The 24,608-nt window shown below is 32.2% G+C and overlaps 2 protein-coding genes and 1 long non-coding RNA gene across 3 annotated transcripts in view; 1 reads left to right on the top strand and 2 right to left on the bottom strand.

Annotated features, from left to right (window-relative positions):
• The window catches only part of LOC128205800 (receptor-type tyrosine-protein phosphatase S-like), a 41,139-nt gene extending 24,895 nt beyond the window's left edge, over window positions 1-16,244 (bottom strand). Inside the window, exons 1-10 of the mRNA XM_052907763.1 lie at window positions 15,547-16,244; window positions 15,270-15,390; window positions 15,053-15,138; window positions 14,580-14,726; window positions 14,127-14,290; window positions 13,854-13,941; window positions 13,472-13,536; window positions 12,791-12,827; window positions 12,495-12,598; window positions 11,981-12,106 (exon numbers count right to left, since the gene is read on the bottom strand). Of these exons, the coding sequence (XP_052763723.1) occupies window positions 11,981-12,106; window positions 12,495-12,598; window positions 12,791-12,827; window positions 13,472-13,536; window positions 13,854-13,941; window positions 14,127-14,290; window positions 14,580-14,726; window positions 15,053-15,138; window positions 15,270-15,390; window positions 15,547-15,727 (1,119 nt within the window). The 5' untranslated portion in view covers window positions 15,728-16,244. The remainder of the gene's footprint in view (window positions 1-11,980; window positions 12,107-12,494; window positions 12,599-12,790; window positions 12,828-13,471; window positions 13,537-13,853; window positions 13,942-14,126; window positions 14,291-14,579; window positions 14,727-15,052; window positions 15,139-15,269; window positions 15,391-15,546) is intronic.
• On the top strand, window positions 551-6,775 carry LOC128205805 (uncharacterized). The gene is made up of 3 exons (XR_008256332.1): window positions 551-604; window positions 6,287-6,370; window positions 6,690-6,775. It is a non-coding gene; the product is annotated as an uncharacterized LOC128205805 (long non-coding RNA).
• Window positions 15,984-21,306, bottom strand: LOC128204616 (multiple epidermal growth factor-like domains protein 10). Its single transcript, XM_052906018.1, has 4 exons — window positions 21,206-21,306; window positions 17,887-18,305; window positions 16,390-17,547; window positions 15,984-16,015 (listed from the first exon to the last, which is right to left on the bottom strand). Exons 2-4 carry the CDS (start codon window positions 17,939-17,941, stop codon window positions 15,984-15,986), a joined length of 1,245 nt encoding a protein of 414 aa, XP_052761978.1. The 5' UTR covers window positions 17,942-18,305; window positions 21,206-21,306.
• Window positions 21,307-24,608: the final 3,302 nt, after the last annotated feature.

Below are 24,608 nucleotides of genomic sequence, written 5' to 3'. Positions count from 1 at the left end.
TGACTATTAAAATGTGAAATAAAGTGATTTTGACTGAACTGTTTAGGATACACAACTTTGATAGTCTGCTTAAATTTTTGTTGAACTTTATCAGTTAATTGAAACTAATTCCCACAATATTTAGCTGAACTCAATAATGGATTATCTCGGAATATCTTTAGAAAACATTTCTTTGGAAGATGTCATTGATGAAGAAACCAACACATTAGGAATATCCCTTGAGGAAATGGAAACCTCTTTAAATCCTCAGGTACTTTACATGTTTTACTCAAATATTCTTATATAAATAACTCTACTTATGTAAAGCAGTTAACCTTTATGTCGTAAAGGCAGATTAAAAGCAATGTTTGTATTGAATACACCAGCATGGAATTTATCTTAATGCTCAATTTAGATTAACATTATATTTTATAATGCTACGTAATTCCATTTACTAATATAACGATATTTGATCAAACTGTATTAAGTACATGAATATGTATGGTGTATGCTTAACACAGTTAATTGCTTTTTAAGACGATTATAATTATTATAATATTTGACCTTTCAGGATTTGTCAAAGCATATCTTTGAGTTTGATGATGAATTTATCTTCAGCCTAAAGGTAAACTGTTTTTTGTTTTTGTTATTTAATAAATGCATACTGCCAGTGACGTTTATAGTTTGTTTAAGTGATTTAGACTATTAATGTGTGTATTTAGATCAACAATTTTGTTTACATTTTATTCACAACTCAATGTCTGCCTACCTCTTTTGATTTCTTTATCAGATGGATGTCAAAAGTTGTATTGTTTCGGAGTATTCATTACCTGTTGTTATCTGTAGAAATCGAAAGGTCATACAGACTTTTACAAACTTTTATTTGTATGCAATAGAACGGAACGGGTGTATTTTAGCTATAATGGCATTATTTCAACTTTAAAATATTTAATTGTTTACTGCGCAATTTACTTTCACTTTTGGTTTTAAGTGTCTGCAGTATGATTGTTGTTTAAGGGTCATTGCTTTTAAACTTAATAACCAAATCAGTTACACTGACGTTCTCAGAATCGTCATTTTTATTTATTTAAGTTTCAAAAATTACAAAAGAACTATTTCAGTATAAAGTTAAGCACATTTCAGCTTTTCATATTTCCAGCGCAGGAGTATGTTTTGCAATTTGTATATACTTTACGCATGCGATTTTCTTCGGTTAATCATATACATTAGTATCGGCGCAAAGGCGCTATTTTATTATATGCGCATGGAATTCATGTTAATGGAATGCGCATTATATTATTGTGATCTTTTGTTCATTAATGCTCTATAGAGTTTTTATTATTCACCCAATACCGTGATTCAGAGGCATACTTGAAATTAAGAAATGGCTGAGTGTTTGATAATCAGAACTTTGAACGATTTGTTCCTGTTTCTCCTGCATTACCCGGCTAATTCGGTGCCAGACTATTAAGGTCGTTGGTTTGAATCCGGTAGGAAAATACGACTTTGTTTTATACGGTTCCATAATAAAGGCGGTTGGCCTACTTGTTTATGACCCGGGACTCAGTCATTGAGAGGGATAATTGATATAATCGATGGACATTTTCAGTTCAATCGATGTAAAATAGAAAAAAGAAATACTTAGTATCATGAAGCTTTTGAAGTGAAATTCAAAAACACATGATTCAGAAATATTTAGCTCGTATTTATTAAACAAGTATTGCATTCTTGAAAGGAGTATTCTCCCACGTTACAAGGTGCAGTTATTTATGTTATGCTGTTGATATGTTTTCCTATTGCCCTCTCAGGTATGCAATATTTTTTAAAATGTAATTAAATATGATTCTTCAATTCACAACGTGTATTACATTTACATTCATTAAATGTTATTTGCATGCATTTACTAAACGTATAAAGGTATACTTTTTTCAATAATTATGTATATATGCACATTTATGAAACCATCATGTTGTTACTATTTATTTAGTTATACATTTTTTATAACTGATGTGACTCTTTAAAGGATGTAGGAGCTAATGTTTGCACAATCAAAGCATTCCAGAGATTGACTTTTACAAGTTACACAATAACAAAATGATTAACATAGGTTATCGGCCTCATGTGTCTGATACATACGGTGGAACATAACTGCTGTCAGATAATCTGTTAACGTCTGCGAGTTGTTCGTGTTAACCACTTAATTATGCGATAATTATCAAGCTATCTAGTTAATAGAAACTGTTCTCTGTAAGATAAATATAACAATACTAAAAAATGGCTTCAAAGTGCTCGGAACTGCCACCTTTTTCCCTTTTAGCTGCATAAACAGGTTATCTAGTTATGGTTAGCGAATTCCACTTAATTAGGAACATAATTACCGGCAGATAGCATTCGTGTTACCACATATTTATAAATGCATTTTGGCCTTTAGCTTCAACTGGTTATCTAGTAAGTGTTTATGAATTCCATTAAGTAAGTACATTCTAACTGGTTAACAAGATACGATTCATGTTACCTGTTATTGTTTTGATTATTTCATGGATCATTTTCAATGTGCCCATATCAAGCAGTCCTACAGTTTATGCCAGGTTTCTGGATTTTGGTCCATTTTCAAAGCCTCACTTCACAGCCAGGTGTTTATTATGCATGTAATTGAGATAACCAATTTCTGTCAGCAGGACCACTCTTCCCTGGTCAGTTTTGGGGTCAGAAGGATATTTATCAGAGAACATCTTCAGTACGATTTCTGCACTAAAATTCACGATGACTATAGAAAAGCAATTTATATCATTTACTTTAGTTTTAAACTATTTATGAAAATGAAAAAAAAACATAAACATTGATTCCATAGCAAAGAAATGAAACATTGAAGTAAATAAAAAAAATATATTCAGTCTTATCGTTTGATTTAATTTCGAACGGAATAACTTTATACATGGGATTTTTATTTATACTTTTCATTAAGATAACGTTAGCTGTCTACTTACTACAAAAGTATCAATATCAACCCTATTAAACCCAATGAAATGTACAATTGAATGAAATGGATATTTAGGTTTTATAAAATATAATTTATGACTAACAGTGTTATATCTAACAGTGTCAATAATGTAGTTATAATGAAGTTTGTTATATATGGTTATATCTAAAGAATATGTTTTTCGCAATTTTCACAACAAATGAAAATTAATACTTTCTTTTGCTGCATTTTTGGAACAAGAAAAGAATACTGCAAACTTGATGCATTGCTATTTTTTCACTTTAGGATGATTACGCGTAATTCAACCGTATTAAATCATAGCAACATTATCCAATTGCTAACAGTCTCATAATGATAAAGTCTAAAGTTTGTAAACTCTGAAGTCATCACTTGGATTGAGGTTCGTATGTTTTCCTGTGAAATACTTTTTTGATTAAATTATAATAACTCTGGTTTTACTAAGTGCAGTGGGAAACGAAACCCGAGATGCAAAACGTCCTTACCTAAATAACGCCCGAGTTTCTGGACTTTAGGTAATATAATCGAGTTTTAAGTAACACAAGTTGGCATATTACCTACTGACGGAATCACAGACAGACGGACGACCAAGGGCAAATCTATATGTCCCCCCCCCCCATTTTATGGGGGCATAAGATGTAATATTAAAAGAAATGTAATATTTTAACCATTTGCCAAAAAATAAGGTCATATATTGATGTACTTAGATATTCTTATTACTTATAACACAGCTTACAACTTATTTTTTTTAATCTGAGCACTATATTACCTTGATGTTGAAACTGAACTTTCATAGGTTTCTATTGATACATTGACATAGTGGTCTTTGCTAAAATGCACTTCAAAAAAACATCATTGCCCACTTTTCATGTGAATTATATAAGCCCTCTTTATGTTTGTGTATCTTCGTTTATGTAATTTTCTAGAAAATTCATTTCCTAAAATATAGCTTTTGAAACAGCGATTAAAATCTTCTTTACTGACACAGTTAAATCAACGTTTGTTTTCTTTGTAAGATTTCTCTTCTTAATTTGCATTGTTGTGTGAGAACATTCTTCATTAGAAGAGTGATTAAACATTATACACACTGCATGGAAGCTTTCCATATTATATATATATATATATATATATATATATATATATATATATATATATATATATATATATATATATATATATATATATCATTAACTATTTTGTCTTTGCTTTCGGAATTATCATAAAACATTGCTACCTTATTTCAATATATATAATACTTGTTTCAAAGCAGTTTAATATCATCATATGAGAAATGATCACAACAAAGCAATACTGTATCTTAAACCACTATGTCCGGACTTTTGATATCATACCAGTTTATTTGAACGTTATATGACTCATTTTATTTTAATATAATATTTAAAATTATCCAACTTTTTCTGATCGTTTGCACTCCTACATGCACAGTTGATGTAAATTTTTAATCACAGCAGTCACTGAACTTTTATTACATGTTTCTGTAATACAATGTATGTAGAGCATTTTTCCAGAAATATATATTTTCTCCATATTATTTTTTCTTTGCGAAAAAGAAAATATATGTATATTAAAGCATCTTATAATAGGGTAATAACTTATTATTAGTGCGTTTTGATTAGGGAGATGGAATTCGACTAAAGACGCACGAGGCGCTTACTGACTGAAATCAATATCTTAAAACATCAACAACAGTTGAATAAGACATTCCGGATCAACATGTTATTAATATATATATCAATGGTTTAAATCACTTAAAAGATACATGATTTCGTAATAAATGTTACATTCATGACAAACTTGTTTTATGACGTCATTTAAACATTGCACAATGATACTTGATGGGCGTCAGTATAGTGGATTTTGGACTACCGTATATAATAATAATAATAATAATAATAATAATAATAATAATAATAATAATAATAATAATAACTATGATATACAAAATTTATACAAAAGCATTCGATAATAATACTATTTTAATAATCAAGATAGCGAAAGTTGAAATACCAAGAAAAACCTCCTAACATAAAATGGCCCAAATCTCAAGACATGAATAGCTATTACTCTCAAATTAGTCAGGCAAACAGCTCCCAGCAGGGAAAGGGTCAAGTGGTCAGTTTACAGTTATGTTAGATTAGTTCCACTGATAAGCCCGAGCATCAGCTTGATGCTCAGTAGCGGCATTAACTATAGGACTGCAAGTGTTCATAACCTCGTGTAAAGTGGTCAATATGTTTATAAATATATGCCTTTGTGCGGTTAAACTGAAAACTACTTTTCTACAAGGGTTAGAATTTTAATATTTTAGTAAGTACCATTGGCATGTAGATTGCCGTTATCCTAAGGTAGTTGGCGAAAAATAAAAATTAGCTTGTGCCATTAAACTAAGTCCATTGCGCTCTACAATTCAGAGAAATTGCCTCCCATTTACTCCTCATTTTGAGAAAAAGGCTAATCAGTCCATGAAATCACCATGAAATTGTACCAGTCAATTAATTACCACTTTGTGGGCCATCCTGATGGGCTGTTGAATGTGTGTATTCCCAGATGATCTTTGTTTTGACTGATACTGCAGTGTTAAGCTTGTGGTGAGTTATTGCATGTATCAAAATGATCTTGAGAATGGGGTAAATATTTGCATACATAGAGAAGTGGCCTACACTAATTGATAAATTAAAAGTTAAAACTGAAATCACAATGTTTTCATTACAGTTCTTGAAATTGATAAAGGGACCTCTAAGTCATTTTTTTCGTATCATTTCTTTATTAGCCTAACTGGCGATAGCTTGTGTTCGGTCTTCAATTTTGTCATACGAGGTCGTATTTAAAATGAGTTGACTTGAGCGTGTGGGGATATTCATGACATTTAGTGATAGCTCTTATTATTAAAAATATATAATATCCCACAAAAAGAGATCATTCTAAACTGTTTATGTAAGTATAATGGTATACAACAAAATTCTTCAACTTAAAAGTTCAAGTTAACTGAATCAAATGAAATTTAATGAACGACAAAAAAAGTTAAAAATAAGATGTACAGCTCGTTTGAAACATGTGCATTGGAATTGAATACCAGCTGGGCAGTCAGGAGTATTTATAAGACTGTGGCTTATATGTTGCTTCAGATCATTATCACAGAAATGTTGATAAGCAGTGACCCTGTGTAACCTTTATTAGAATGATAAGTTTGGAAGGCACAAACTCTTGACATTATATTTAATTTTGCACATAAAGAAGTAAAACTGGAAAAAAGTCATGATACAATACTAACATGACGGTTTAATTCAGGAGTCCGATGAACCATTGGCTGTTGTTAGTCCAGAGGAACCCACACAGCCACTTCATACATCAACACCAAAGAAACCCATACATGTATGTATTCAACTGCCTGCAAAAATGGGAAAATTTGCTGCAGAAGACTGTACTTTTTACAATTAAGTTACCCTATAAAGTCATGTATTTTTTTTTAAATAATAAAGAACAATAAACAAATAGATCATATTTATGCACCGTGTTAAATTTTAATTGCTTAAAAAAACAGTTCATAGATATGTTATCAATTATAATTATTTTTAAGACAAGTAAAACAGGAAAAGGCAGACCAGTTCATATTTATGCACCGTGTTAAATTTTAATTGCTTGTAAAAAAAAGTTCATAGATAATGTTTAATCAATTATAATTATTTTTCAGACAAGTAAAACAGGAAAAGGCAGACCAGTTCGGAGGTTATTAAAGCTTAAGAAAACAGGGGAAGTGCAACGTCTACAGCCATGTAGGAGATGAAGTTTTCATAGCAATGTATCCCAGAGCCAGATCATCAGGGCTAGTGAAAAAGTATAGACGAAGGATTTCAACTATAGAGTTGACTGGATGTTGGAAAAGTTTGAAGAATCCCCGAATTGTTTTGGTTATGTTACCAAACCTTTCAAGATTTAGTTGGTAATATTCCCAGAAATATATTTAACTCTGTCAATAAATGTGAGCTGGTTAAGCTCTGCGATTATGTTAAAGAATCAGTATGTATTCGTAATGTTATTCCTAATAATTGTTATTATTATTATCAATTTAGTTCATCTTCTGATACTGCTGCCTTTACGTCAACATATTTGTGTCTTTCACCATAGCACTAACCATGTACAAGCATTTGATATCAAAAACCTAAGTGTATGTGTTTAGAAAATGTTCTGATGTATATGACTTATAAACGTCTGTTCTGTTCTTTTCTGTTGTTTTTTTTAAATCATAATATGCGAAATTCCACACTTGTATTTAAAATAATTTTTGTCGAATTGTAAAATTGCAAGAGACATACCTGTAATACTGAAATAACATTCTAGTAGTTTTAAACAACCAGGAATATGTAATCTATGTCGTTCTATCAATCAACACTTATAAGAGTCAAACGTCATGGTCATATCTCATATTCGCCAATAAAATGTTGTCGTATTTACTTATTCCCTTCTAAGAGGACACATTTTATCTGCAAATATCTGTTATCATCTGAACACGATTGAACACTTTGTCTACTATCCTCACACTTTGAATGGTCATAATCTTTAAACTGCCTTAAAGTCATCCAATGGCCATGACCAATCAGCTGTCATTTAAGTTCATGCATATTTCGATTGTTCAAATAATCCTGACAACATGGCGCTCAGGGGGTGGTGGGGATTAATGTTTGACAAACACCTCTTATTATAAAATGTTTATATTTTTATTGGAAATATTATCAAACATTTGCGAATATTGCATGTTTTAGAAATGTTTAGAACAATTTTAGTCATACTATAGATTATTCTGGGAATATTACAAACATGCTGAAAAACCTGCTGTTAATTTTAATACTATGCAATGAAGATTTTGGTAATATTCCCAGAATAATTCATGTCCTACAGCAGCCCACGTGGAGCTTTTTCTTTTGGATTATTTTATGTCAATTCATCTTTTGATATGCCCAAAAAAGTTTTGGTAATGTTACCAAATATTTCAAGATAATATAATTGTATTCAGGATGAATTTGAGAACGATAACGGAAAATGTTCGTAATTCATTTTGGGAATATTACCAAATATTTGTGACTATTCCTAGTTTAAGAATGATATTGAAAATCTCTCGGCATAATATGGATTATTTTGGGAATGTTCTCAAAAATGTTGAAAACCCCAGTTTTCAATACAATACTATGAACTATTTGGTCCTACAAAAACTATTTGTGGAGTTTTCAAAGGCTTTTTGTTAAATTAGTTTGTTTCAGTTCATCTGGTTATGACTTTTCATAGTTGAAGAATATTTTTAAAATCTCTGGGCATAATATCGATAGTTTTGGGAATGTTCCCAAAAATGTTAAAACGCCCACTACAACTTTAAATACTATACTATGAAATGTTTGGTAATATTCCAGAAAGGTTTTGGTAATGTTACCAGAAATTTCAAGATTAACTTTGGTAATATTCCCAGAAAACCTGGACGTTATTTCCAAGACGAATTTTAGAATGTTAGCCGAAAATGTTCATAATTCAGAAAAATACCCTCTAGTTTTTATTAACTTTTAGAAAACCTCTCAACATACTATGGATACTTTTGGTAATATTACCAGAAATGTTAAAAATACACCATAACTCTTCAATACTATATTACAAAGTGTTTGAAAAAAATTTCAAAATGTTTTGGTAATGTTACCAAGTTTTCAAGATCAAATTGGTAATATTCCCAGAAAACCTGAACATTATGTTCAGAATCCTAGCAGAAAATGTTCATCACTTATTTTGGGAATATTACCAAATATTTGTGACTTTTCATAGTTGAAGAATATTTTAGAAAATCTCTCGGCATAGTATGGATTATTTTGGGAATGTTCCCAAAAATGTTGAAACCCCCACTATAACTTTAAATACTATACTTTGAAATGTTTGGTAATATTCCCGAAAGGTTTTGGTAATGTTACCAGAAATTTCAAGGTAAACTTTGGTAATATTCCCAGAAAACCTGGACATTATTTCCAAGACGAATTTTAAAATGTTAGCCGAAAATGTTCATAATTCAGAAAAATTACCAAATATTTGTGACAACCCCTAGTTTTTATTAATTTTTAGAAAACCTCTCAACATACTATGGATACTTTTGGGAATATTACCAGAAATGTTGAATATTACCAGAAATGTTGAAAACCACACCCTAACTCTTCAATACTCTATTACAAAGTGTTTGGAAATATTTTCAAAATGTTTTGGTAATGTTACCAACTTTTCAATATCAAATTGGAAATATTCCCAGAAAACCTGAACATTATACTTAGAATCCTAGCAGAAAATGTTCATCACTTATTTTGGGAATATTACCAAATATTTGTGACTTTTCATAGTTGAAGAATATTTTAGAAAATCTCTCGGCATAATATTGATTATTTTGGGAATGTTCCCACAAAAGTTGAAACCCCCACCACAACTTTCAATACTATACTACAAAGTGTTTGGAATTATTTTCAAAATGTTTTGGTAATGTTACCAAATTTTCAAGATCAAATTGGTAATATTCCCATAAAACCTGGACATTAAATTCAGAATCCTAGCAGAAAATGTTTATCTTTTTTTTGGGGGGGGGGGGAATATTACCAAATATTTGTGACTTTTCATAGTTGAAGAATATTTTAGAAAATCTCTCGGCATAGTATCGATTATTTTGGGAATGTTCCCACAAATGTTGAAACCCCCACCACAACTTTCAATACTATACTACAAAGTGTTAGGAATTATTTTCAAAATGTTTTGGTAATGTTACCAAATTTTCAAGATCAAATTGGTAATATTCCCAGAAAACCTGGACATTAAATTCAGAATCATAGCAGAAAATGTTCATCATTTTTTTTGGGAATATTACCAAATAATTGTGACTTTTCATAGTTGAAGAATATTTTAGAAAATCTCTCGGCATAGTATTGATTATTTTGGGAATGTTCCCACAAAAGTTGAAACCCCCACCACAACTTTCAATACTATACTACAAAGTGTTTGGAATTATTTTCAAAATGTTTTGGTAATGTTACCAAATTTTCAAGATCAAATTGGTAATATTCCCAGAAAACCTGGACATTAAATTCAGAATCCTAGCAGAAAATGTTTATCTTTTTTTTTTTGGGGGGGGGGAATATTACCAAATATTTGTGACTTTTCATAGTTGAAGAATATTTTAGAAAATCTCTCGGCATAGTATCGATTATTTTGGGAATGTTCCCACAAATGTTGAAACCCCCACAACAACTTTCAATACTATACTACAAAGTTTTAGGAATTATTTTCAAAATGTTTTGGTAATGTTACCAAATTTTCAAGATCAAATTGATAATATTCCCAGAAAACCTGGACATTAAATTCAGAATCATAGCAGAAAATGTTCATCATTTTTTTTGGGAATATTACCAAATAATTGTGACTTTTCATAGTTGAAGAATATTTTAGAAAATCTCTCGGCGTGGTATCGATTATTTTGGGAATATTCCCACAAATGTTGAAACCCCCACCACAACTTTCAATACTATACTACAAAGTGTTTGGAAATATTTTCAAAATGTTTTGGTAATGTTACCAAATTTTCAAGATCAAATTGGTAATATTCCCAGAAAACCTGGCATACTATGGATACTTTTGGGAATATTACCAGAAATGTTGAAAAACACACTATAACTCTTCAATGCCATACTATGAAGTGTTTGGTAATATTCCCAAAAATATTTCTAATCCTACAGAAATGCTTTGAGAACATTACAAAGGGTTTCTGTTGAATAAAAATGTTACCATGCTGAAAAGGGAAAGTTGCGTTTTCCCTTTTCATTTTGCGGTTTGTTGTTTACAGACTAGGGGAAAATGCAAATAAATAAAGTATATGTTCTCAATTTTTGTATTCCCTCTTCAGAGATAAATCAGCTACTCAACAATCAAATTTGCAAATCTTGTGATTCACAAAATGCTTTTTTTGTAATTTACTTTGCAATTTATGGTATTTACGCACAATATTTAGCGATAAGGAAGTTATTTTGATAAAGCGTTTGTTTGATCTCGCTACACAAATAGTTAACTCCACATCTGGTAAACGGGGGAATATTGAAACTATACTAAAGTATGATATAATTATCTACCTTATTAAAAGGAAATTTATTCAGAGCGTTATATTATGTATACAAAGATAAATGTCCGCGATCGTTAAGGCTAAATGCATGGTTATGATAATATTTAAAAAAAATAACCTTATTTTATTTAAGCTTTCAATTGGAGTTATCAGATATAGCGTACTATTGTTTTAGAACATATAACGATGAGCCATTTACGTTTTGTAAAAACTCTCAACAGGATGTACAACTCCCTTTGTTTTATATTTAACATTAAATATTTACTCTCTACTGCATTTATATTGTTGAAAGCATATCCACATTACGATGAACTCAACATCTTTTAAATACCTTTGATATTTCAAAATGGACGCTTGTGATTGGTCAAATTCCATTTTATTACAGAACATGTAGAGTCGAAACCCTGTTGGCTCGATATCCAAAGGACCAGCCAAAATATTTCGACCCTGGCAAATATCAAACCAAGCTGATATGAATACATAAAGTAATACAAATCGACCCCTTACATCAAGTTCGGGCCAACGAGGAACTCGAGCAAGCGATATCGAGCAAACGGGTTTCAACTGTATGTGTAGTCGATGAAACATCTGACCTTATTGTGTTCGGCCGAAAGTGCAATACGTTTAATTGTCTAGTATGTGTCATGTCTTATTTTTATTGTTGTTTGCTTTTACAGAGAAGATTTGCAAAAAGCAGGTATAGATGATTATTTTTGAATTGCACATTTGTGATGAAAAACTTTTGGTCGTCCGAGAAGTCCATTTGTTATTAAACACCGATTATCTGCAATAGTTTAACATTGAATATTTATTATAGTATCTGTTTATTGACCGTGGAGTAATATCAAATTTCAATGTACCTTAGAAAGTGTGAATTGTCTCCAGATAAAATATGCGTACTGTTTTTCAACCTTGCATACGACTTCTGTAGCGCCGTATAGTTTACTTTGATGTTGGTCGGGCCAATATTGCTCGCATTTGGTTTTCTGCAAAGAAATGAATATAAACTATGTTAAATACAATTTAGGACCAAAAAAGTTATGAACTAAAAGGCGACGTTAACGGAGTTTCACTCCCACAGCAATGTCAAACTTCTCAGGATCGTCAGTGTAATAAATATCCATACTTATGACCTATTTATTAACATATGGTACCGTATGTATAAAAGTAAACATAAAAGAATACTTAAGCTTAGGATATGTTATTGCTGTTTATTTTAGTTCATTATTGTTTATATAAACAATCATTTGTTGTCAATTTATTTTAAAATCATAACATACTTAGAAGGCCATTTAAATTAAAATGTTATCTAACCTCAACATATTCCACATCACACATACATTACACTTGGTCATAAGGGCTAAATCACCTTACCTTACCCTCTTCCAAGTTTGTCAACATGACAATCTTCTCAACTTCCTGTTGCCAGACCATTTGCCAGAATTGGCCAAAATCGCTAAGCTGCTTAGCCATTGGACCTTATAAGTTTAATTTTGATTTTATTGTGCCTTTAATTACACAGCAACTATTTATTAACGTAGCAATAAGGTTAATATGAACTAAGTTAATTCACCAGGCAACTGGTCGTACACATTTAAGTTTAATTGTTTCTAATATCATATTGTCAAATATCACTTAATGATATTACTTATAGAAGTACGTAATATTACCCAAGGTAGCAATGTATGCATTCCGCTTTCTGTATCCCTGAAATAGAATGTTAATTATGCTATATGTAATATCAGTAATTGATTGTCAAAGTTTATATTTACTCCATATTAAATATGCAGTGACTTATACCGAAGTAATGGCTTAAACAATTGGGTTATTGCGAATCAGCAATCCCTAAGCATGTACAATATTATAATAGGTTTGTTGTGATGATTGAGGCAAACTTTTCCTTCTTCCTTATGTAAACAATAGTATTACATAACACTTGCCACAAAGACGCTTTTGAAATGTTTTTTCCTCATCGTCTAGTTCAAAACAGTAATGTTTATACTTAAAACTAATACAATTGATACAGTGGCAAACCTTGTAGCCAACTATTGTAAGATTAGCCTGCTGAGAGGCATACGGTTAAGGCCTATCAGACAATCAACGAAACACAGCACGAATAAACAAACTACTGATATAATTCATATGTATACAGTAAAAGTCATTAAAAGTTATGATGTGGGTTACTGCATTGGAACGGACAGCGAAATGTGAGTTTTCTTGGGATTTAAATCTCCAAATATAGTTTTCAACTTACTGAAATTTTCCTTTAATATTGCTCTGTTACAACACATAAAATTATATAATGTTCAGATACACTTTACAATACTACAGCCTTTTTAGCAACAACATACGTCTATATAGCTTGCATTAATGTAGTCTGTTACTCCACCACGAACTAAGACTCGCGTATCATCATCTGAAATTAAACAGGCTGATCTTTAAATACTGAAACGTTGCACAACAATTCTCGTGAACTCTAAGCATTAAGGATTGATCGCATATCAAGCGTGCCCTACTGTCTTTGCATTTGTATACATTAGAAGCCGGTGATTCTTGCTGCATGTTTCACTGGCTAAAAAGGTCACGTAAATCCAAAAAGAGCACTGTACTGAGATAAAGAAATACGTCATAACAGCTCGTCTTTTATTCAGTATGCACGTCAAGTAACTAGGCAAATGTAAATATTGTGCAATGCGAACACAAGTAATTTGATAACGAAATTTGTGTTCTTACACGGGTAAATTCCTCTGTACCTATTTTTGTGCATGTTGAGTTTGGTTTGTGAAACTTCATATGCTTTCACAAGACCATATGGAATTTTCTGCAAGTTTAAAATAAAACATTGTAATGAAAGGTTAACGAATGAAGAAAATTAGGACAATTCGTTTACAATCGAGTAATAATATAGTATTACATAAACATCTCAATACGACATACCTGCACATAATCCCTCACTAAAAGAAACGAGTAATTCAGAATAATGAACATCTAAGGGGTGCACTGTACCTGAAATTCTTCTTCTGTGTGCTTCGAAGATAGATTTTGCACATATTCTTGTAGATTTGCAGCATGTATTTTGATTTTGCTGACTTCGTTAGCGTTGTTATAATAAACACCACCATTTTCCTCAAATTTGACTGCAATTTCCCTTGCAGATGCATCATCTTCGTCTGCAATATCGTTTGATATAACACAAGCGTTGTGAAAACGCATATTTGTCTGGCATCTAATATGCTTCAGATTAAGATAAGCTTTATTAAAAGACCCGTCCGGCATATTGTTTATTTGCTTTAACATAAGTTTTACATGAAGAAAATATCATCTTACATAAATTTGGTTTAACTAAGCACAATATTTGTAAAGTAAATAAATCGCCTGGCATATTGTTAATTTGATAAAACACAAGCATGGTAAAAACATAAAACAACCTTCTTTTAACTTATTGAATAACACTCTTACCAATTTCAAGATTGTCTTCTGAAAAGATAGGAGTCCTTTCTTTGACAGATCTCTTCGGTTGTGGACTCTGGTAATTGGGGTTTTCTATGAAGGTTACAGAGTGTGAATTGTCTGAATCTTCATTGGCGTTCTCTACGTGTGATGCTCCTGAGAGAGCGAATAAGGTGTCAATAATGATTTGTTGTTTCCATTGTTTGCTATGAAGATGTTTTTGTCTCCACAGTTGATCAACATTCAACCGTTAATAGAAAATGACAATAGCTATATTGTGATTGTAATACAGGTAAATGCATGTATTCAAAATGTCGTTTGTAAGATAACTTAGTGTTTATTCAACTTTTAATTACAGTAGCATTTTCCCTTATTAGTAACTTATTTGGAACTAACTTGAACAAATTCTTATACATTGTAAAACTATATGTTATAAGTACACAAGAACATTGCTGACAGTTCAGAGAGCTCATAGTACGTACTTCGTTTGTTCACCGTTGCGTACAGGGCGGAAAGGTTCTCAGGTTCTTTTTCAGGTGTTTTTCTTCTGTTGCTCATATTGACTCTTCTAATAAAAATGCGTTGGATTAAATTGAAGTTTCAAGTTTACTATAACATAAAGCAAGCTAAAAAGTATGAATAATAAAATTGCCTGCCATTAATAACGCTAAAGTGAGACGTTTAATATAATTTTCTTACCTTCTTCTCAGCAAAATGAGTCCAACAACAACAATGGCAGCAAGAGCTACAACTCCTACACCGATTCCTCCTCCAAGTGCTGCAGTTGACGATGTTTGTGTTTCCGCTACTGTTTCAATGACTTGGGAGATAATAAGAGTAACAAAAAATATAAACAACGAATGAAATAAATTTTAAATAATTTTGCAGGAAAAACGTTATGTTTTTTTAACCAAAAATCTTATTGGTAAAGCCAATTTTAATGTAGACACAACTATGAAAGTAAAGCCTGTTTTACCTTTAGGACAAAATAGTCCCCTGAAGCCAGTGTCGCAGCCGTATAAACACATTCCTGTCTTTTCAGAACAAAGTGTTTTATTGTCCTTAGGTGTACAATATTTTTCACAAATGTTTTCACATTGCTTTCCATACATATTTAAAATGCATCCGTATGTACAATTCCCACTTATGTCACACATAGAATCTTTACAGTTAGTGCTACAATCCAGTCTACAATCAGGTCCATATTTTGCATTGTTCTTGCATTGTAAACACGATCCAGTCGCTTGATTGCAAAATAAGCAATCTGTATGACACTCTTTATCACAGGTATCATTCCAGTATCCATTTGAGCAACCTTGAAGACATCTTCCCGATGACGAATCACACTCATTTGCGACGCATTGTAAATTGCATTTTTCACACTGTCCATTATTGTCAGGAAAATATTCAAGTTTACATGTTTTGCAATTTATGGTATCCAGAGTCTTTTCACAAGAAACACAATTATCAAGGTTGCACAAGCAGCAATAATCATCATTTGCAAAATACGACGTATTTGTACATAGTTTGCAATCAGAATCGACGCAAATATCTGTTCTACATGTACATTGTCTTTGTATGTTTGAAAAACCAGATTTGCATTCGGAACATTTACCGGACTGGTCACATGATCGGCATGATTCGGGACAAGTTTTGTTGCATTGTGCTCCCAAATACCCGCGTTTGCATGAAATACATGATCCAGTTTCCTGTTTGCAATTGTTACCTTCGCACCCATCAGGACAAGGTATTTGACAGGATTTCCCAAAATAACCGCTTTGGCAGGAAAGACAATAAGACTCGTGTTCGCATGTATTACACGTCTGTAGACACGTCTGCTCACACGTTTGACCATATTGTCCGGATTTACAATCATGACAATATCCTGTAATGAAATTATCATTCTTGCAATGGCAATATCCTGATTTAAAATCACACTTGTTATGTTTGCAGCCTTTCCCACATTTGAATTGACAGTAATCACCATAACGTCCAGGTATGCAAAGGGAACAGTTATATTCCGCAGTACATGCTTCGCAGTTACTATTGCATTTTCTATTGCACATGTTTCCAAAGTATTTATCAGCACATGTGTCACATCTATCCCCTGCCCAGCCATATTTGCAAGTGCAAAATCCGTCATGTTGATGGCATGTATCAGAGCAGCCTAGTGAACACTGCGTGCAGCCGAAACCATAGTATCCTGACATACAATGGTCACATTTATAACCAGTATAACCTCTTTTGCACTGGCAAAAAGCTTGCATTGAAACACAACTACCATGTATACAATTTCCTTGACATTTATACTGACATATATTTCCAAATCGACCGTCCGTACAGGAAGTGCACTGTGTAGACGTAGTGCACGATGTACAGTTATAGGGACATGGTGAACAAAGGTATGACTCCTTAAAATACCCTTCAATGCAACCAATGCAGTTATGGGAATTAGAACATGTGCACCCATTGGTTTTATAAACACATTCATAACATACTCCTTTATTTGAATAGTATCCGAGTTTGCATCCTGTACATCCTTTTAGGTTATCACAATGAACACAGTTTGCATCACACATGCAAGAGGGTCCATAATACCCTGTGTCGCACGCAGTACAACCTACACGTTTATCACAACTCGCACAATTGTTTCCGCAGTAATATTCGCATCTTGATCCATAATAGATTGCATTGCATTCTGTACAACCACTCCATTTGTCACACGTATTACAATTAGTTCCACACAAAGATCCACAATTGTATCCGTAGTAGCCTGTTTTACACTCCTCGCAAGTATTGCCATTAATTCTTGCACATCGTAAACAGTTAGCGTACTTGCATTTGTTGTAACACCTGTCACCCCAGTATCCATCTTGACACCCATTATAACAGTAACCATTGTTATCACATTTATTGTTGTTTCGGTAAGCACAGCAACCACAACTCTGACACTCATCGGGAATTTGTACGCAAATTACTTGAAAAAAAAGAGATAAGAAAACTGGTAACAATTCTTCTTTCTGTGTTAAAGAGATGTTATATCATAGTTTATGCGATCTGGAGAAAGCATAAAAATGCGAAATTGCCAATCAATCGGCTTTTAACATAAGCATTACTAAACGAAAAATATTTAACTTGTATTGAAGAAAGTATGTAGAGTATCTACATATGTAAGTTGGTAGAATGCAATTGAAAATTATATTGACCAAACTAATAAAAGGAATTCCACAGTCGCATTTAAGCTACTAAGAAGATCTCACTTAAGTATAAATTATCAATCCTGCAAAAAATATGGAACAACAGGAGAACTACATACCTTGAATTTGAACAGCTATCAGACAAACAATCACCATGCTGAGGTAACCATCCATGATCGAGATGAAGGCACCTTCAAATTTGTATATCAACACTTATATTCCGGCTTTTTTACTATTCTACAAACAAAATTAGAATATACAAACTATTCTGTTTTTTTCAAAATGCATTACTGTTCGATGTTTTACGGACATATACTTTTAAGATAAATCAAATGTTCAACAATATTTGAAAGAATGTATCTAATAATGTAATCCGATAAACACGGAAGTTAATTAAATAGAAATGCTGATACCAGCTACACGCAAAAGAAGGGACGTTTAATAAACTAATTTAACTTAACTTTTTGCCCTCAATGTCTGCGAAATACGAAATACGTCTTCCATTTGGATCTTTCATTCTATCTGTGGTTTTCCTTTTCTAACAAAGAGATTCATATTTAGATTATTGACACTGTGGTTGTATTTTATCTCCGAAATATGTATTGAATGGGTACTTAATTTTCTATGTTCGTCATATAACCAGCTGTTTTCTTTGTTTCTTTTGTTTAATTTGACGAATACTTTTTGAAATGTCATGTGTATTCGAGTGATGTTAACGACATTATGTTCATAGTACACAAGCTAATATAGTGTTGTTGTTTTTTTTGGTTAAAAAATGTACATAATATTCCTTTAATATTAATCAGTATTGTATTGATCAACTTCAATTAAACGGAAATAACTGGAAACGTGTATTTGTATATATATTTTCGTATTTTTATCCGACAGTGCTGAACAAATCCATATGACGATACCATCAGCCATCAGTAAATAAGTGCTACCGTTTACAAAATAAAGTTTATTTTAATTATGGGAACACTCAACAATATCTTCTTACTACCCGACCATAATATTTGTGTTCAGAAAAGTATTATTTGTCCTAATGATTTCGTTTATATAAACTTAACTGCACAAACTCATTAAGTCCATTTGATTTATGAGGAAATTTCAGGGGAATGCCGTGTTTTATCAAAGTGAAGTTGCGATGTTTTGAAAAAGTACGTTTATTAATGGACCTAACAAAGATACAAAGTAAAAAATGAATTACGTTAAACGCTTTTCTGACGTCTGAAGTCTGGCTTTTAGATAGTCCACAAATGAGATCGCCGTAACGACTCACGTTTAATCCTTTAGAATGGATATGGTAAAGCAGAACATCAATAATCTAGTTAGCCGACTACAGACGCCAAATTTCCGTTTAGTTATTAATTAGTGTTACTATATTCACTGTGTAAGAAAGTGGATACAGTTTCATGATAAAACAGGGTCTCACGAATCTCCCGATTCTTTTACTGCTAAAATTCTTTACTGCCCACTACGAGGCACAACATAGTGCGTTTGAAGAAGAACGTATAATTGTTGTAGAAACAAGCCGTCGGTCATTATGTTAACTCCTTAAGTTTAAAGCATGTGTATCTATTCTACTGCGCTATACATATGTCCAAGCCTGGTGGATAGTAGAAAGCCGTTTTATAGAAATCATTGTGCGCATGGGCATACGGAATATAATGTAGTTCCAATGAAAGGACATAACTCTTCCCAAGGTACAAACTAGCGTGTTCACCTTTACAATGTAAACACGCAGTAGTTACTGAAATTAAATGCTTTATGTGGAATATAATGTAGTTCCAATGCAAGGGCATAACTCTTCCCAGCTTACAAACTAGCACGTTCACCGTATACAGTAAAAACTCACTCCCTTAAACAAGGAAATCAACGTGGCAAATGAAAATTTGCCATCTAAGTATTTCATTGTGAAAATCATATCTGATTATGTTTGACTGTGTTTGTTTATCTTATTATAAGTGATTACACACGAACAGTTATTAACACGCATGATTTCATTTCAAACTTGTGTTGCTTCAGTTTATATAGCAGTGCATTCCCCATCGGACTTCAACATTGCAACTACCGTGTTTACTGCTTGGCAGTACATAGTAGTTGTTACTTTACTTATTTAACTTCGTTGTTGTGTGCTCTTCTCGCTTCTCACTTTGTTAGAAAGTATGTTACAATATAATATAACATATACTAGCACATATAAAAAGTATCATAAAATGACAATGAGTGTCACTGCAAAATTAATGATCTTTATACAATACATGACGAATGCAATGACGTCACACTTTACCCAGTCTTCAACCAATTTATACGCCAGTGCTAGTAGCGCATTTATTGAAGGGGTTACTTATAAGCTTGCGCATGCACTCGCTAGGAAAGAGGCATTTCGCGTTCAACACTAAATAATAGCATTTTTTGTGGTTTTCTAAACAATAATGTTATCCCGGCCCCGGGTTTGAGGGTAAACAGTATAATTATGTATTACCTAAGCGAATGTTCAACCAATATTATATAGTTACACTTTTCTGCAAGTAAAAAATGCATACATAAGTGTGTGCGATACTTTTTGTTGGTCAACTTTTTCATTAAAACAAATTAACCACCCATTATTTTATGTTTTTAAGTGTTATGTCTTTTATGGAAACAATTGTTTATGAACTTATTTCATTTGATCCGGAAACTAATTATATTACACTAATGTACTCAAAGATTTATTTAGTTCTTTAAGGCTCCCCAAAGCTTCGTTTTGTATAGGTTGTGTGACGTAGTGAATTGTACGGATACCTGTTAATATAGCTATCGCTGTATAATAATTATAGTAGCGTTAATGTAACTATATATCCACACATTGCATTAAAGAATAGAGTATAACGATACATGATGAAAATACTATACTTGCAACATCAGATTTTAAACAAAACAGATCAAATATTTATTTAGACATTCAAATATGAAATTGTTAGATATATCTTACTTATGTAGATCATCAACAATATCCTCATCAACATCATCACCACCATCATCACCACCATCGTCACCACCACCACCATCATCATCATCATCATCATCATCGTCATCGTCGTCGTCGTCATCGTCGTCGTCGTCGTCGTCGTCGTCATCATGATCATGATCATGATCATGATCATGATCATCATCATCATCATCATCATCATCATCATCACCACCACCACCACCACCACCACCACCACCACCATCATCATCATCATCATCATTATCATCACCATCATCATCACCATCATCATCATCATCATCACCACTATCATCATCACAACAATCATCATCATCATCACCAACACCACCACCACCACCATCACCATCATCATCATCATCATCATCATCATCATCAAAACCACGAATTTAAGTTTAACAAAAGCCTAGAAAAAATACAAAAATACCACAAACGTTATAAATACATACCTTGAGTTTGAACAAATATCAGACACAGAAATATCAATTTATAACAATTCTCCATGATTAAGCTATACATCACATTTACTTAAAACTCCTAGTTCATAAACATTCAAATAGAACATTAACGTTACTATCAAGCAGACAAATAAGGAAGTAACTTGGATACGAAAGCAGATAATAACGCAGCATACACACACGCAATGTATCAAGTTAAGAAAGTCAAAACTTCTTAATTGGACACTTCCTTCTTATTGCGAAGACCAAGGTTAATCGCATGGTTTTATATATCTTAATAATATATAATCTAACAGCTTTATAACACCGTATTTACGAATGCCGCGATCGCCTAGCAAAATATGTTATATAAAACATCGTTGTTTGTTATGACAGAATGAACAAGTCGGTATGTATAACATATAAATGGGTTGACATTAGGACAAACGTAAAGAATTGACGCCAGCCAGTTCTTTTAAGTAATAGACAAGGTCATTGTTTATCAACTAATGTGGTTAAAATGCGGCGAAGTTGCATCTCAATTAATCATTTTGGTAAATGCAACTGATGATTTTTATTTTTTTATTTTTGCCTAGCCTCTGCTGATTAAAATCAATAAATGATGACTGATGATTTACCAAGTTATATGTACGGCAGTTTTGAAAAATACTTCATTCCTGTTGGCCACACTATAATTTTAAACACTAACACAACATGTATAAATACACAAATATATATTAGAACAATACTATTTTTATATTTGATTACATAAATACATTATAAATTTCGATACCAAGGTCGTTAACAAAAGCATTAATTTCTTCCTTGCACTTCCTGTGGTCTTTGCACGTGACAGCCTCTCGACCAGTAAAAAGGGATAAAATTTTTACCCAAACATATAGTGGTGCTTGTGAAGTACGTGAAGGTTGTCCATGTTTAATTTCAGTTAAAGGTCAAATACGGAACACAATGATTTACATAACACTGATAACTTTCATGATGGTAATAAAATTCTTTATCCATAATTTGTTATTTGGAATTATATGTTTTAGCCAACCGGCTTTGATGTTGGCAAAAATGACAATTTTTTTAAGAAAAGCGAAAATGTATACATATATAGTAAATAAGGTTGCGTTAATATGTTTTTCTTTCAATATTCAAACATGGCTCATTATAAATAGTTTAAATATAAAACAACTTCGCATGTTCTCATTTATGTTTCAATATATATAATGTAGGAAAGGTATAATTCACAAACCAATCGTAATAAAACAGCCACTTTCGCTTGGGCATAGGCAAAAAAAAATACATTTCAGTAAATTTTGAAATATGAAAAAAGTCCTGATAATACAAGTCACATTATACATTTTCGCAATCTTTAACATTAACCATACTTACTGTAGGAGTATTGTGTTTAAGCATGATCACACGATCGCAAATGTTCACTAGATACAGTTTTTGTGTGAATTTAACGCTTAAAATAAAAACATTTAGGACCTTAAAACAAAACAAAAACGTTGGCAAAGCCAAGAGTTGAATCGCTGTATTTGTGCTTATTCTTCGCTCGGTAATTTTGGACAATATTTAACACCGAATAAAAAATATATCCTTGCAACATGTTTGATTGTGTATAGGAGTGGAGCATATTTTGCGATATATTATTGTTTGACACATTTGTGACAGCAGCTACCGGATTATTTTTGACAACATGAACAATAGTATATTTTTATGCCAAAATGTTGCAGACATGTCAATGTCAACAATGTCTCAATGTGCTTATATTTGTAAATAAACTAGTATACCTATAATACTTAATTAAATTATTTTTTCCTCGTTTTAAACATGAAATGTTTCCGCCTTTTTGTACATAATGTGTATATAATTTAAGGGTTTATATCTGAGAAAACATTATAGACGATCAAATATTGTATATTATAACAGCATGACACTCAAACGGCTGTATCGTGTGTGCAACTTATTCTAAGTTTATCTAGCCTAGGATCATATTTAAATAGGCCCTATGCATCCTTAGCCTTAATCGTATGTACACACTACTAATATTCCCGGTTAATTGATAGTTTGTAAGTATATGTTAAAAACGCAACTCTTCAAGCGGTCGCGAACCCTACAAAAATTATACTAATGACCACGTACATGATACATTCAAGGCTCTGATGTGGAAGTGTTTGGTTTCCGCGTGTCACGTGTGACTATATAAACTATATATTGACATTAAATGAGATCGAATTATCTTAAATCAAAAGTATCTCTACATGTCAAAGGACCCAAAAGATGCAATACGTTCCATTAGCTAGAATAAGAGCCTACAGTTACTGCGAAATTTAAGGAATTTCCATTCGCAACCATTATCTTACACCAAATAATATTCGTGGTAGTAAACTGTACCTGTCAAAATTCTAAAGGTTATTGAATGAGGACATAACAATTACCATATGAAGCGGTTAACAAAAACAAGGAATAGTGGACATTGATCAGGCATGAAGGTTACGCTTTCATTATATTCATATCAGGATGAAAATGTTCAAGTGGACAAAGTTGTTTTGTTATTGCATTAGGAAAGTTATTTCAAATAACTCTGAACACCACTGTTAAACTTCAAGTCACTCAATGTTAATAAAGTGTGTATATCCTCCATTCCCGGCCCCAAATTCACGAAAGTTCTTAAGCGTAACAAGCGCACTCAATGTTCATTTCATTAAAGAAATAAATGGATCATCGTTATAATTATAAATAAGATTTCATTTTAAATAGGACTAAAATAAAATAAGTGAGTTCAGCTAAATCCTGTTACAAGAGACTTGTAACGTGCGTCAAGAAACCGGGGTCTTGCATTGGCATTTCATTAATTGAATAAGGCACACGATCTGATTCTGGAAAGGGGCATGATATTAGATACATTTCAACGGTATTTGATTATGCGAAACTCTATTTTGTGAACTCTATCATTGATAACGTAGTATAGCGCCCCTGCATAATCTAAATTACTCACGTTCTGGGTGCCCTACCTGTTTGTGATTATTCATTATGTGAACACAAATGTCCTGATTGCTCAGTTATTCTCGTTTTCATATGGTATCCCTAAATAATTGTTCCAAACAAAACAATTGTCAAGGTTAATAGGGTATTTCAAGTTTTTGGATTATAACTGTTATAAATATATCCAATTTTTGCAGAATTAAAGATTGTGGTAGATTTTGATAATCAATGAAGCGTGTGTAATGATTTGTAAAGGGAAATCAAACATATACTACATAAAAAACAAAACTTAACTAAAAAAATAAAGATATATATATATATATATTAACATATTCCCTGTCATGCATAAACAGACAATCGTTACGAGACCAATGATGTCCTTGCTATAGTTTAAGATTCCAATAAGGCCCTTTAAAGT

This window comes from Mya arenaria, chromosome 10, assembly GCF_026914265.1.
Source record: "Mya arenaria isolate MELC-2E11 chromosome 10, ASM2691426v1".
Classification (NCBI taxonomy): Eukaryota; Metazoa; Mollusca; class Bivalvia; order Myida; family Myidae; genus Mya; species Mya arenaria.
This window is presented reverse-complemented; position numbering and strand designations above follow the sequence as displayed.

Bases quoted from the DNA above. Each gene is read 5' to 3' on its own strand.
- LOC128204616 (XM_052906018.1), bottom strand. From the start codon at position 17,941: ATGGATGGTTACCTCAGCATGGTGATTGTTTGTCTGATAGCTGTTCAA. The intron at 17,548-17,886 runs GTATGTAGTTCT...TTTTTTTTCAAG, and splicing joins GATAGCTGTTCAAATTCAAG to TAATTTGCGTACAAATTCCC. The intron at 16,016-16,389 runs GTAATACATGCG...TCTTGTGAAAAG, and splicing joins GCAGACGTGTCTACAGACGT to ACTCTGGATACCATAAATTG.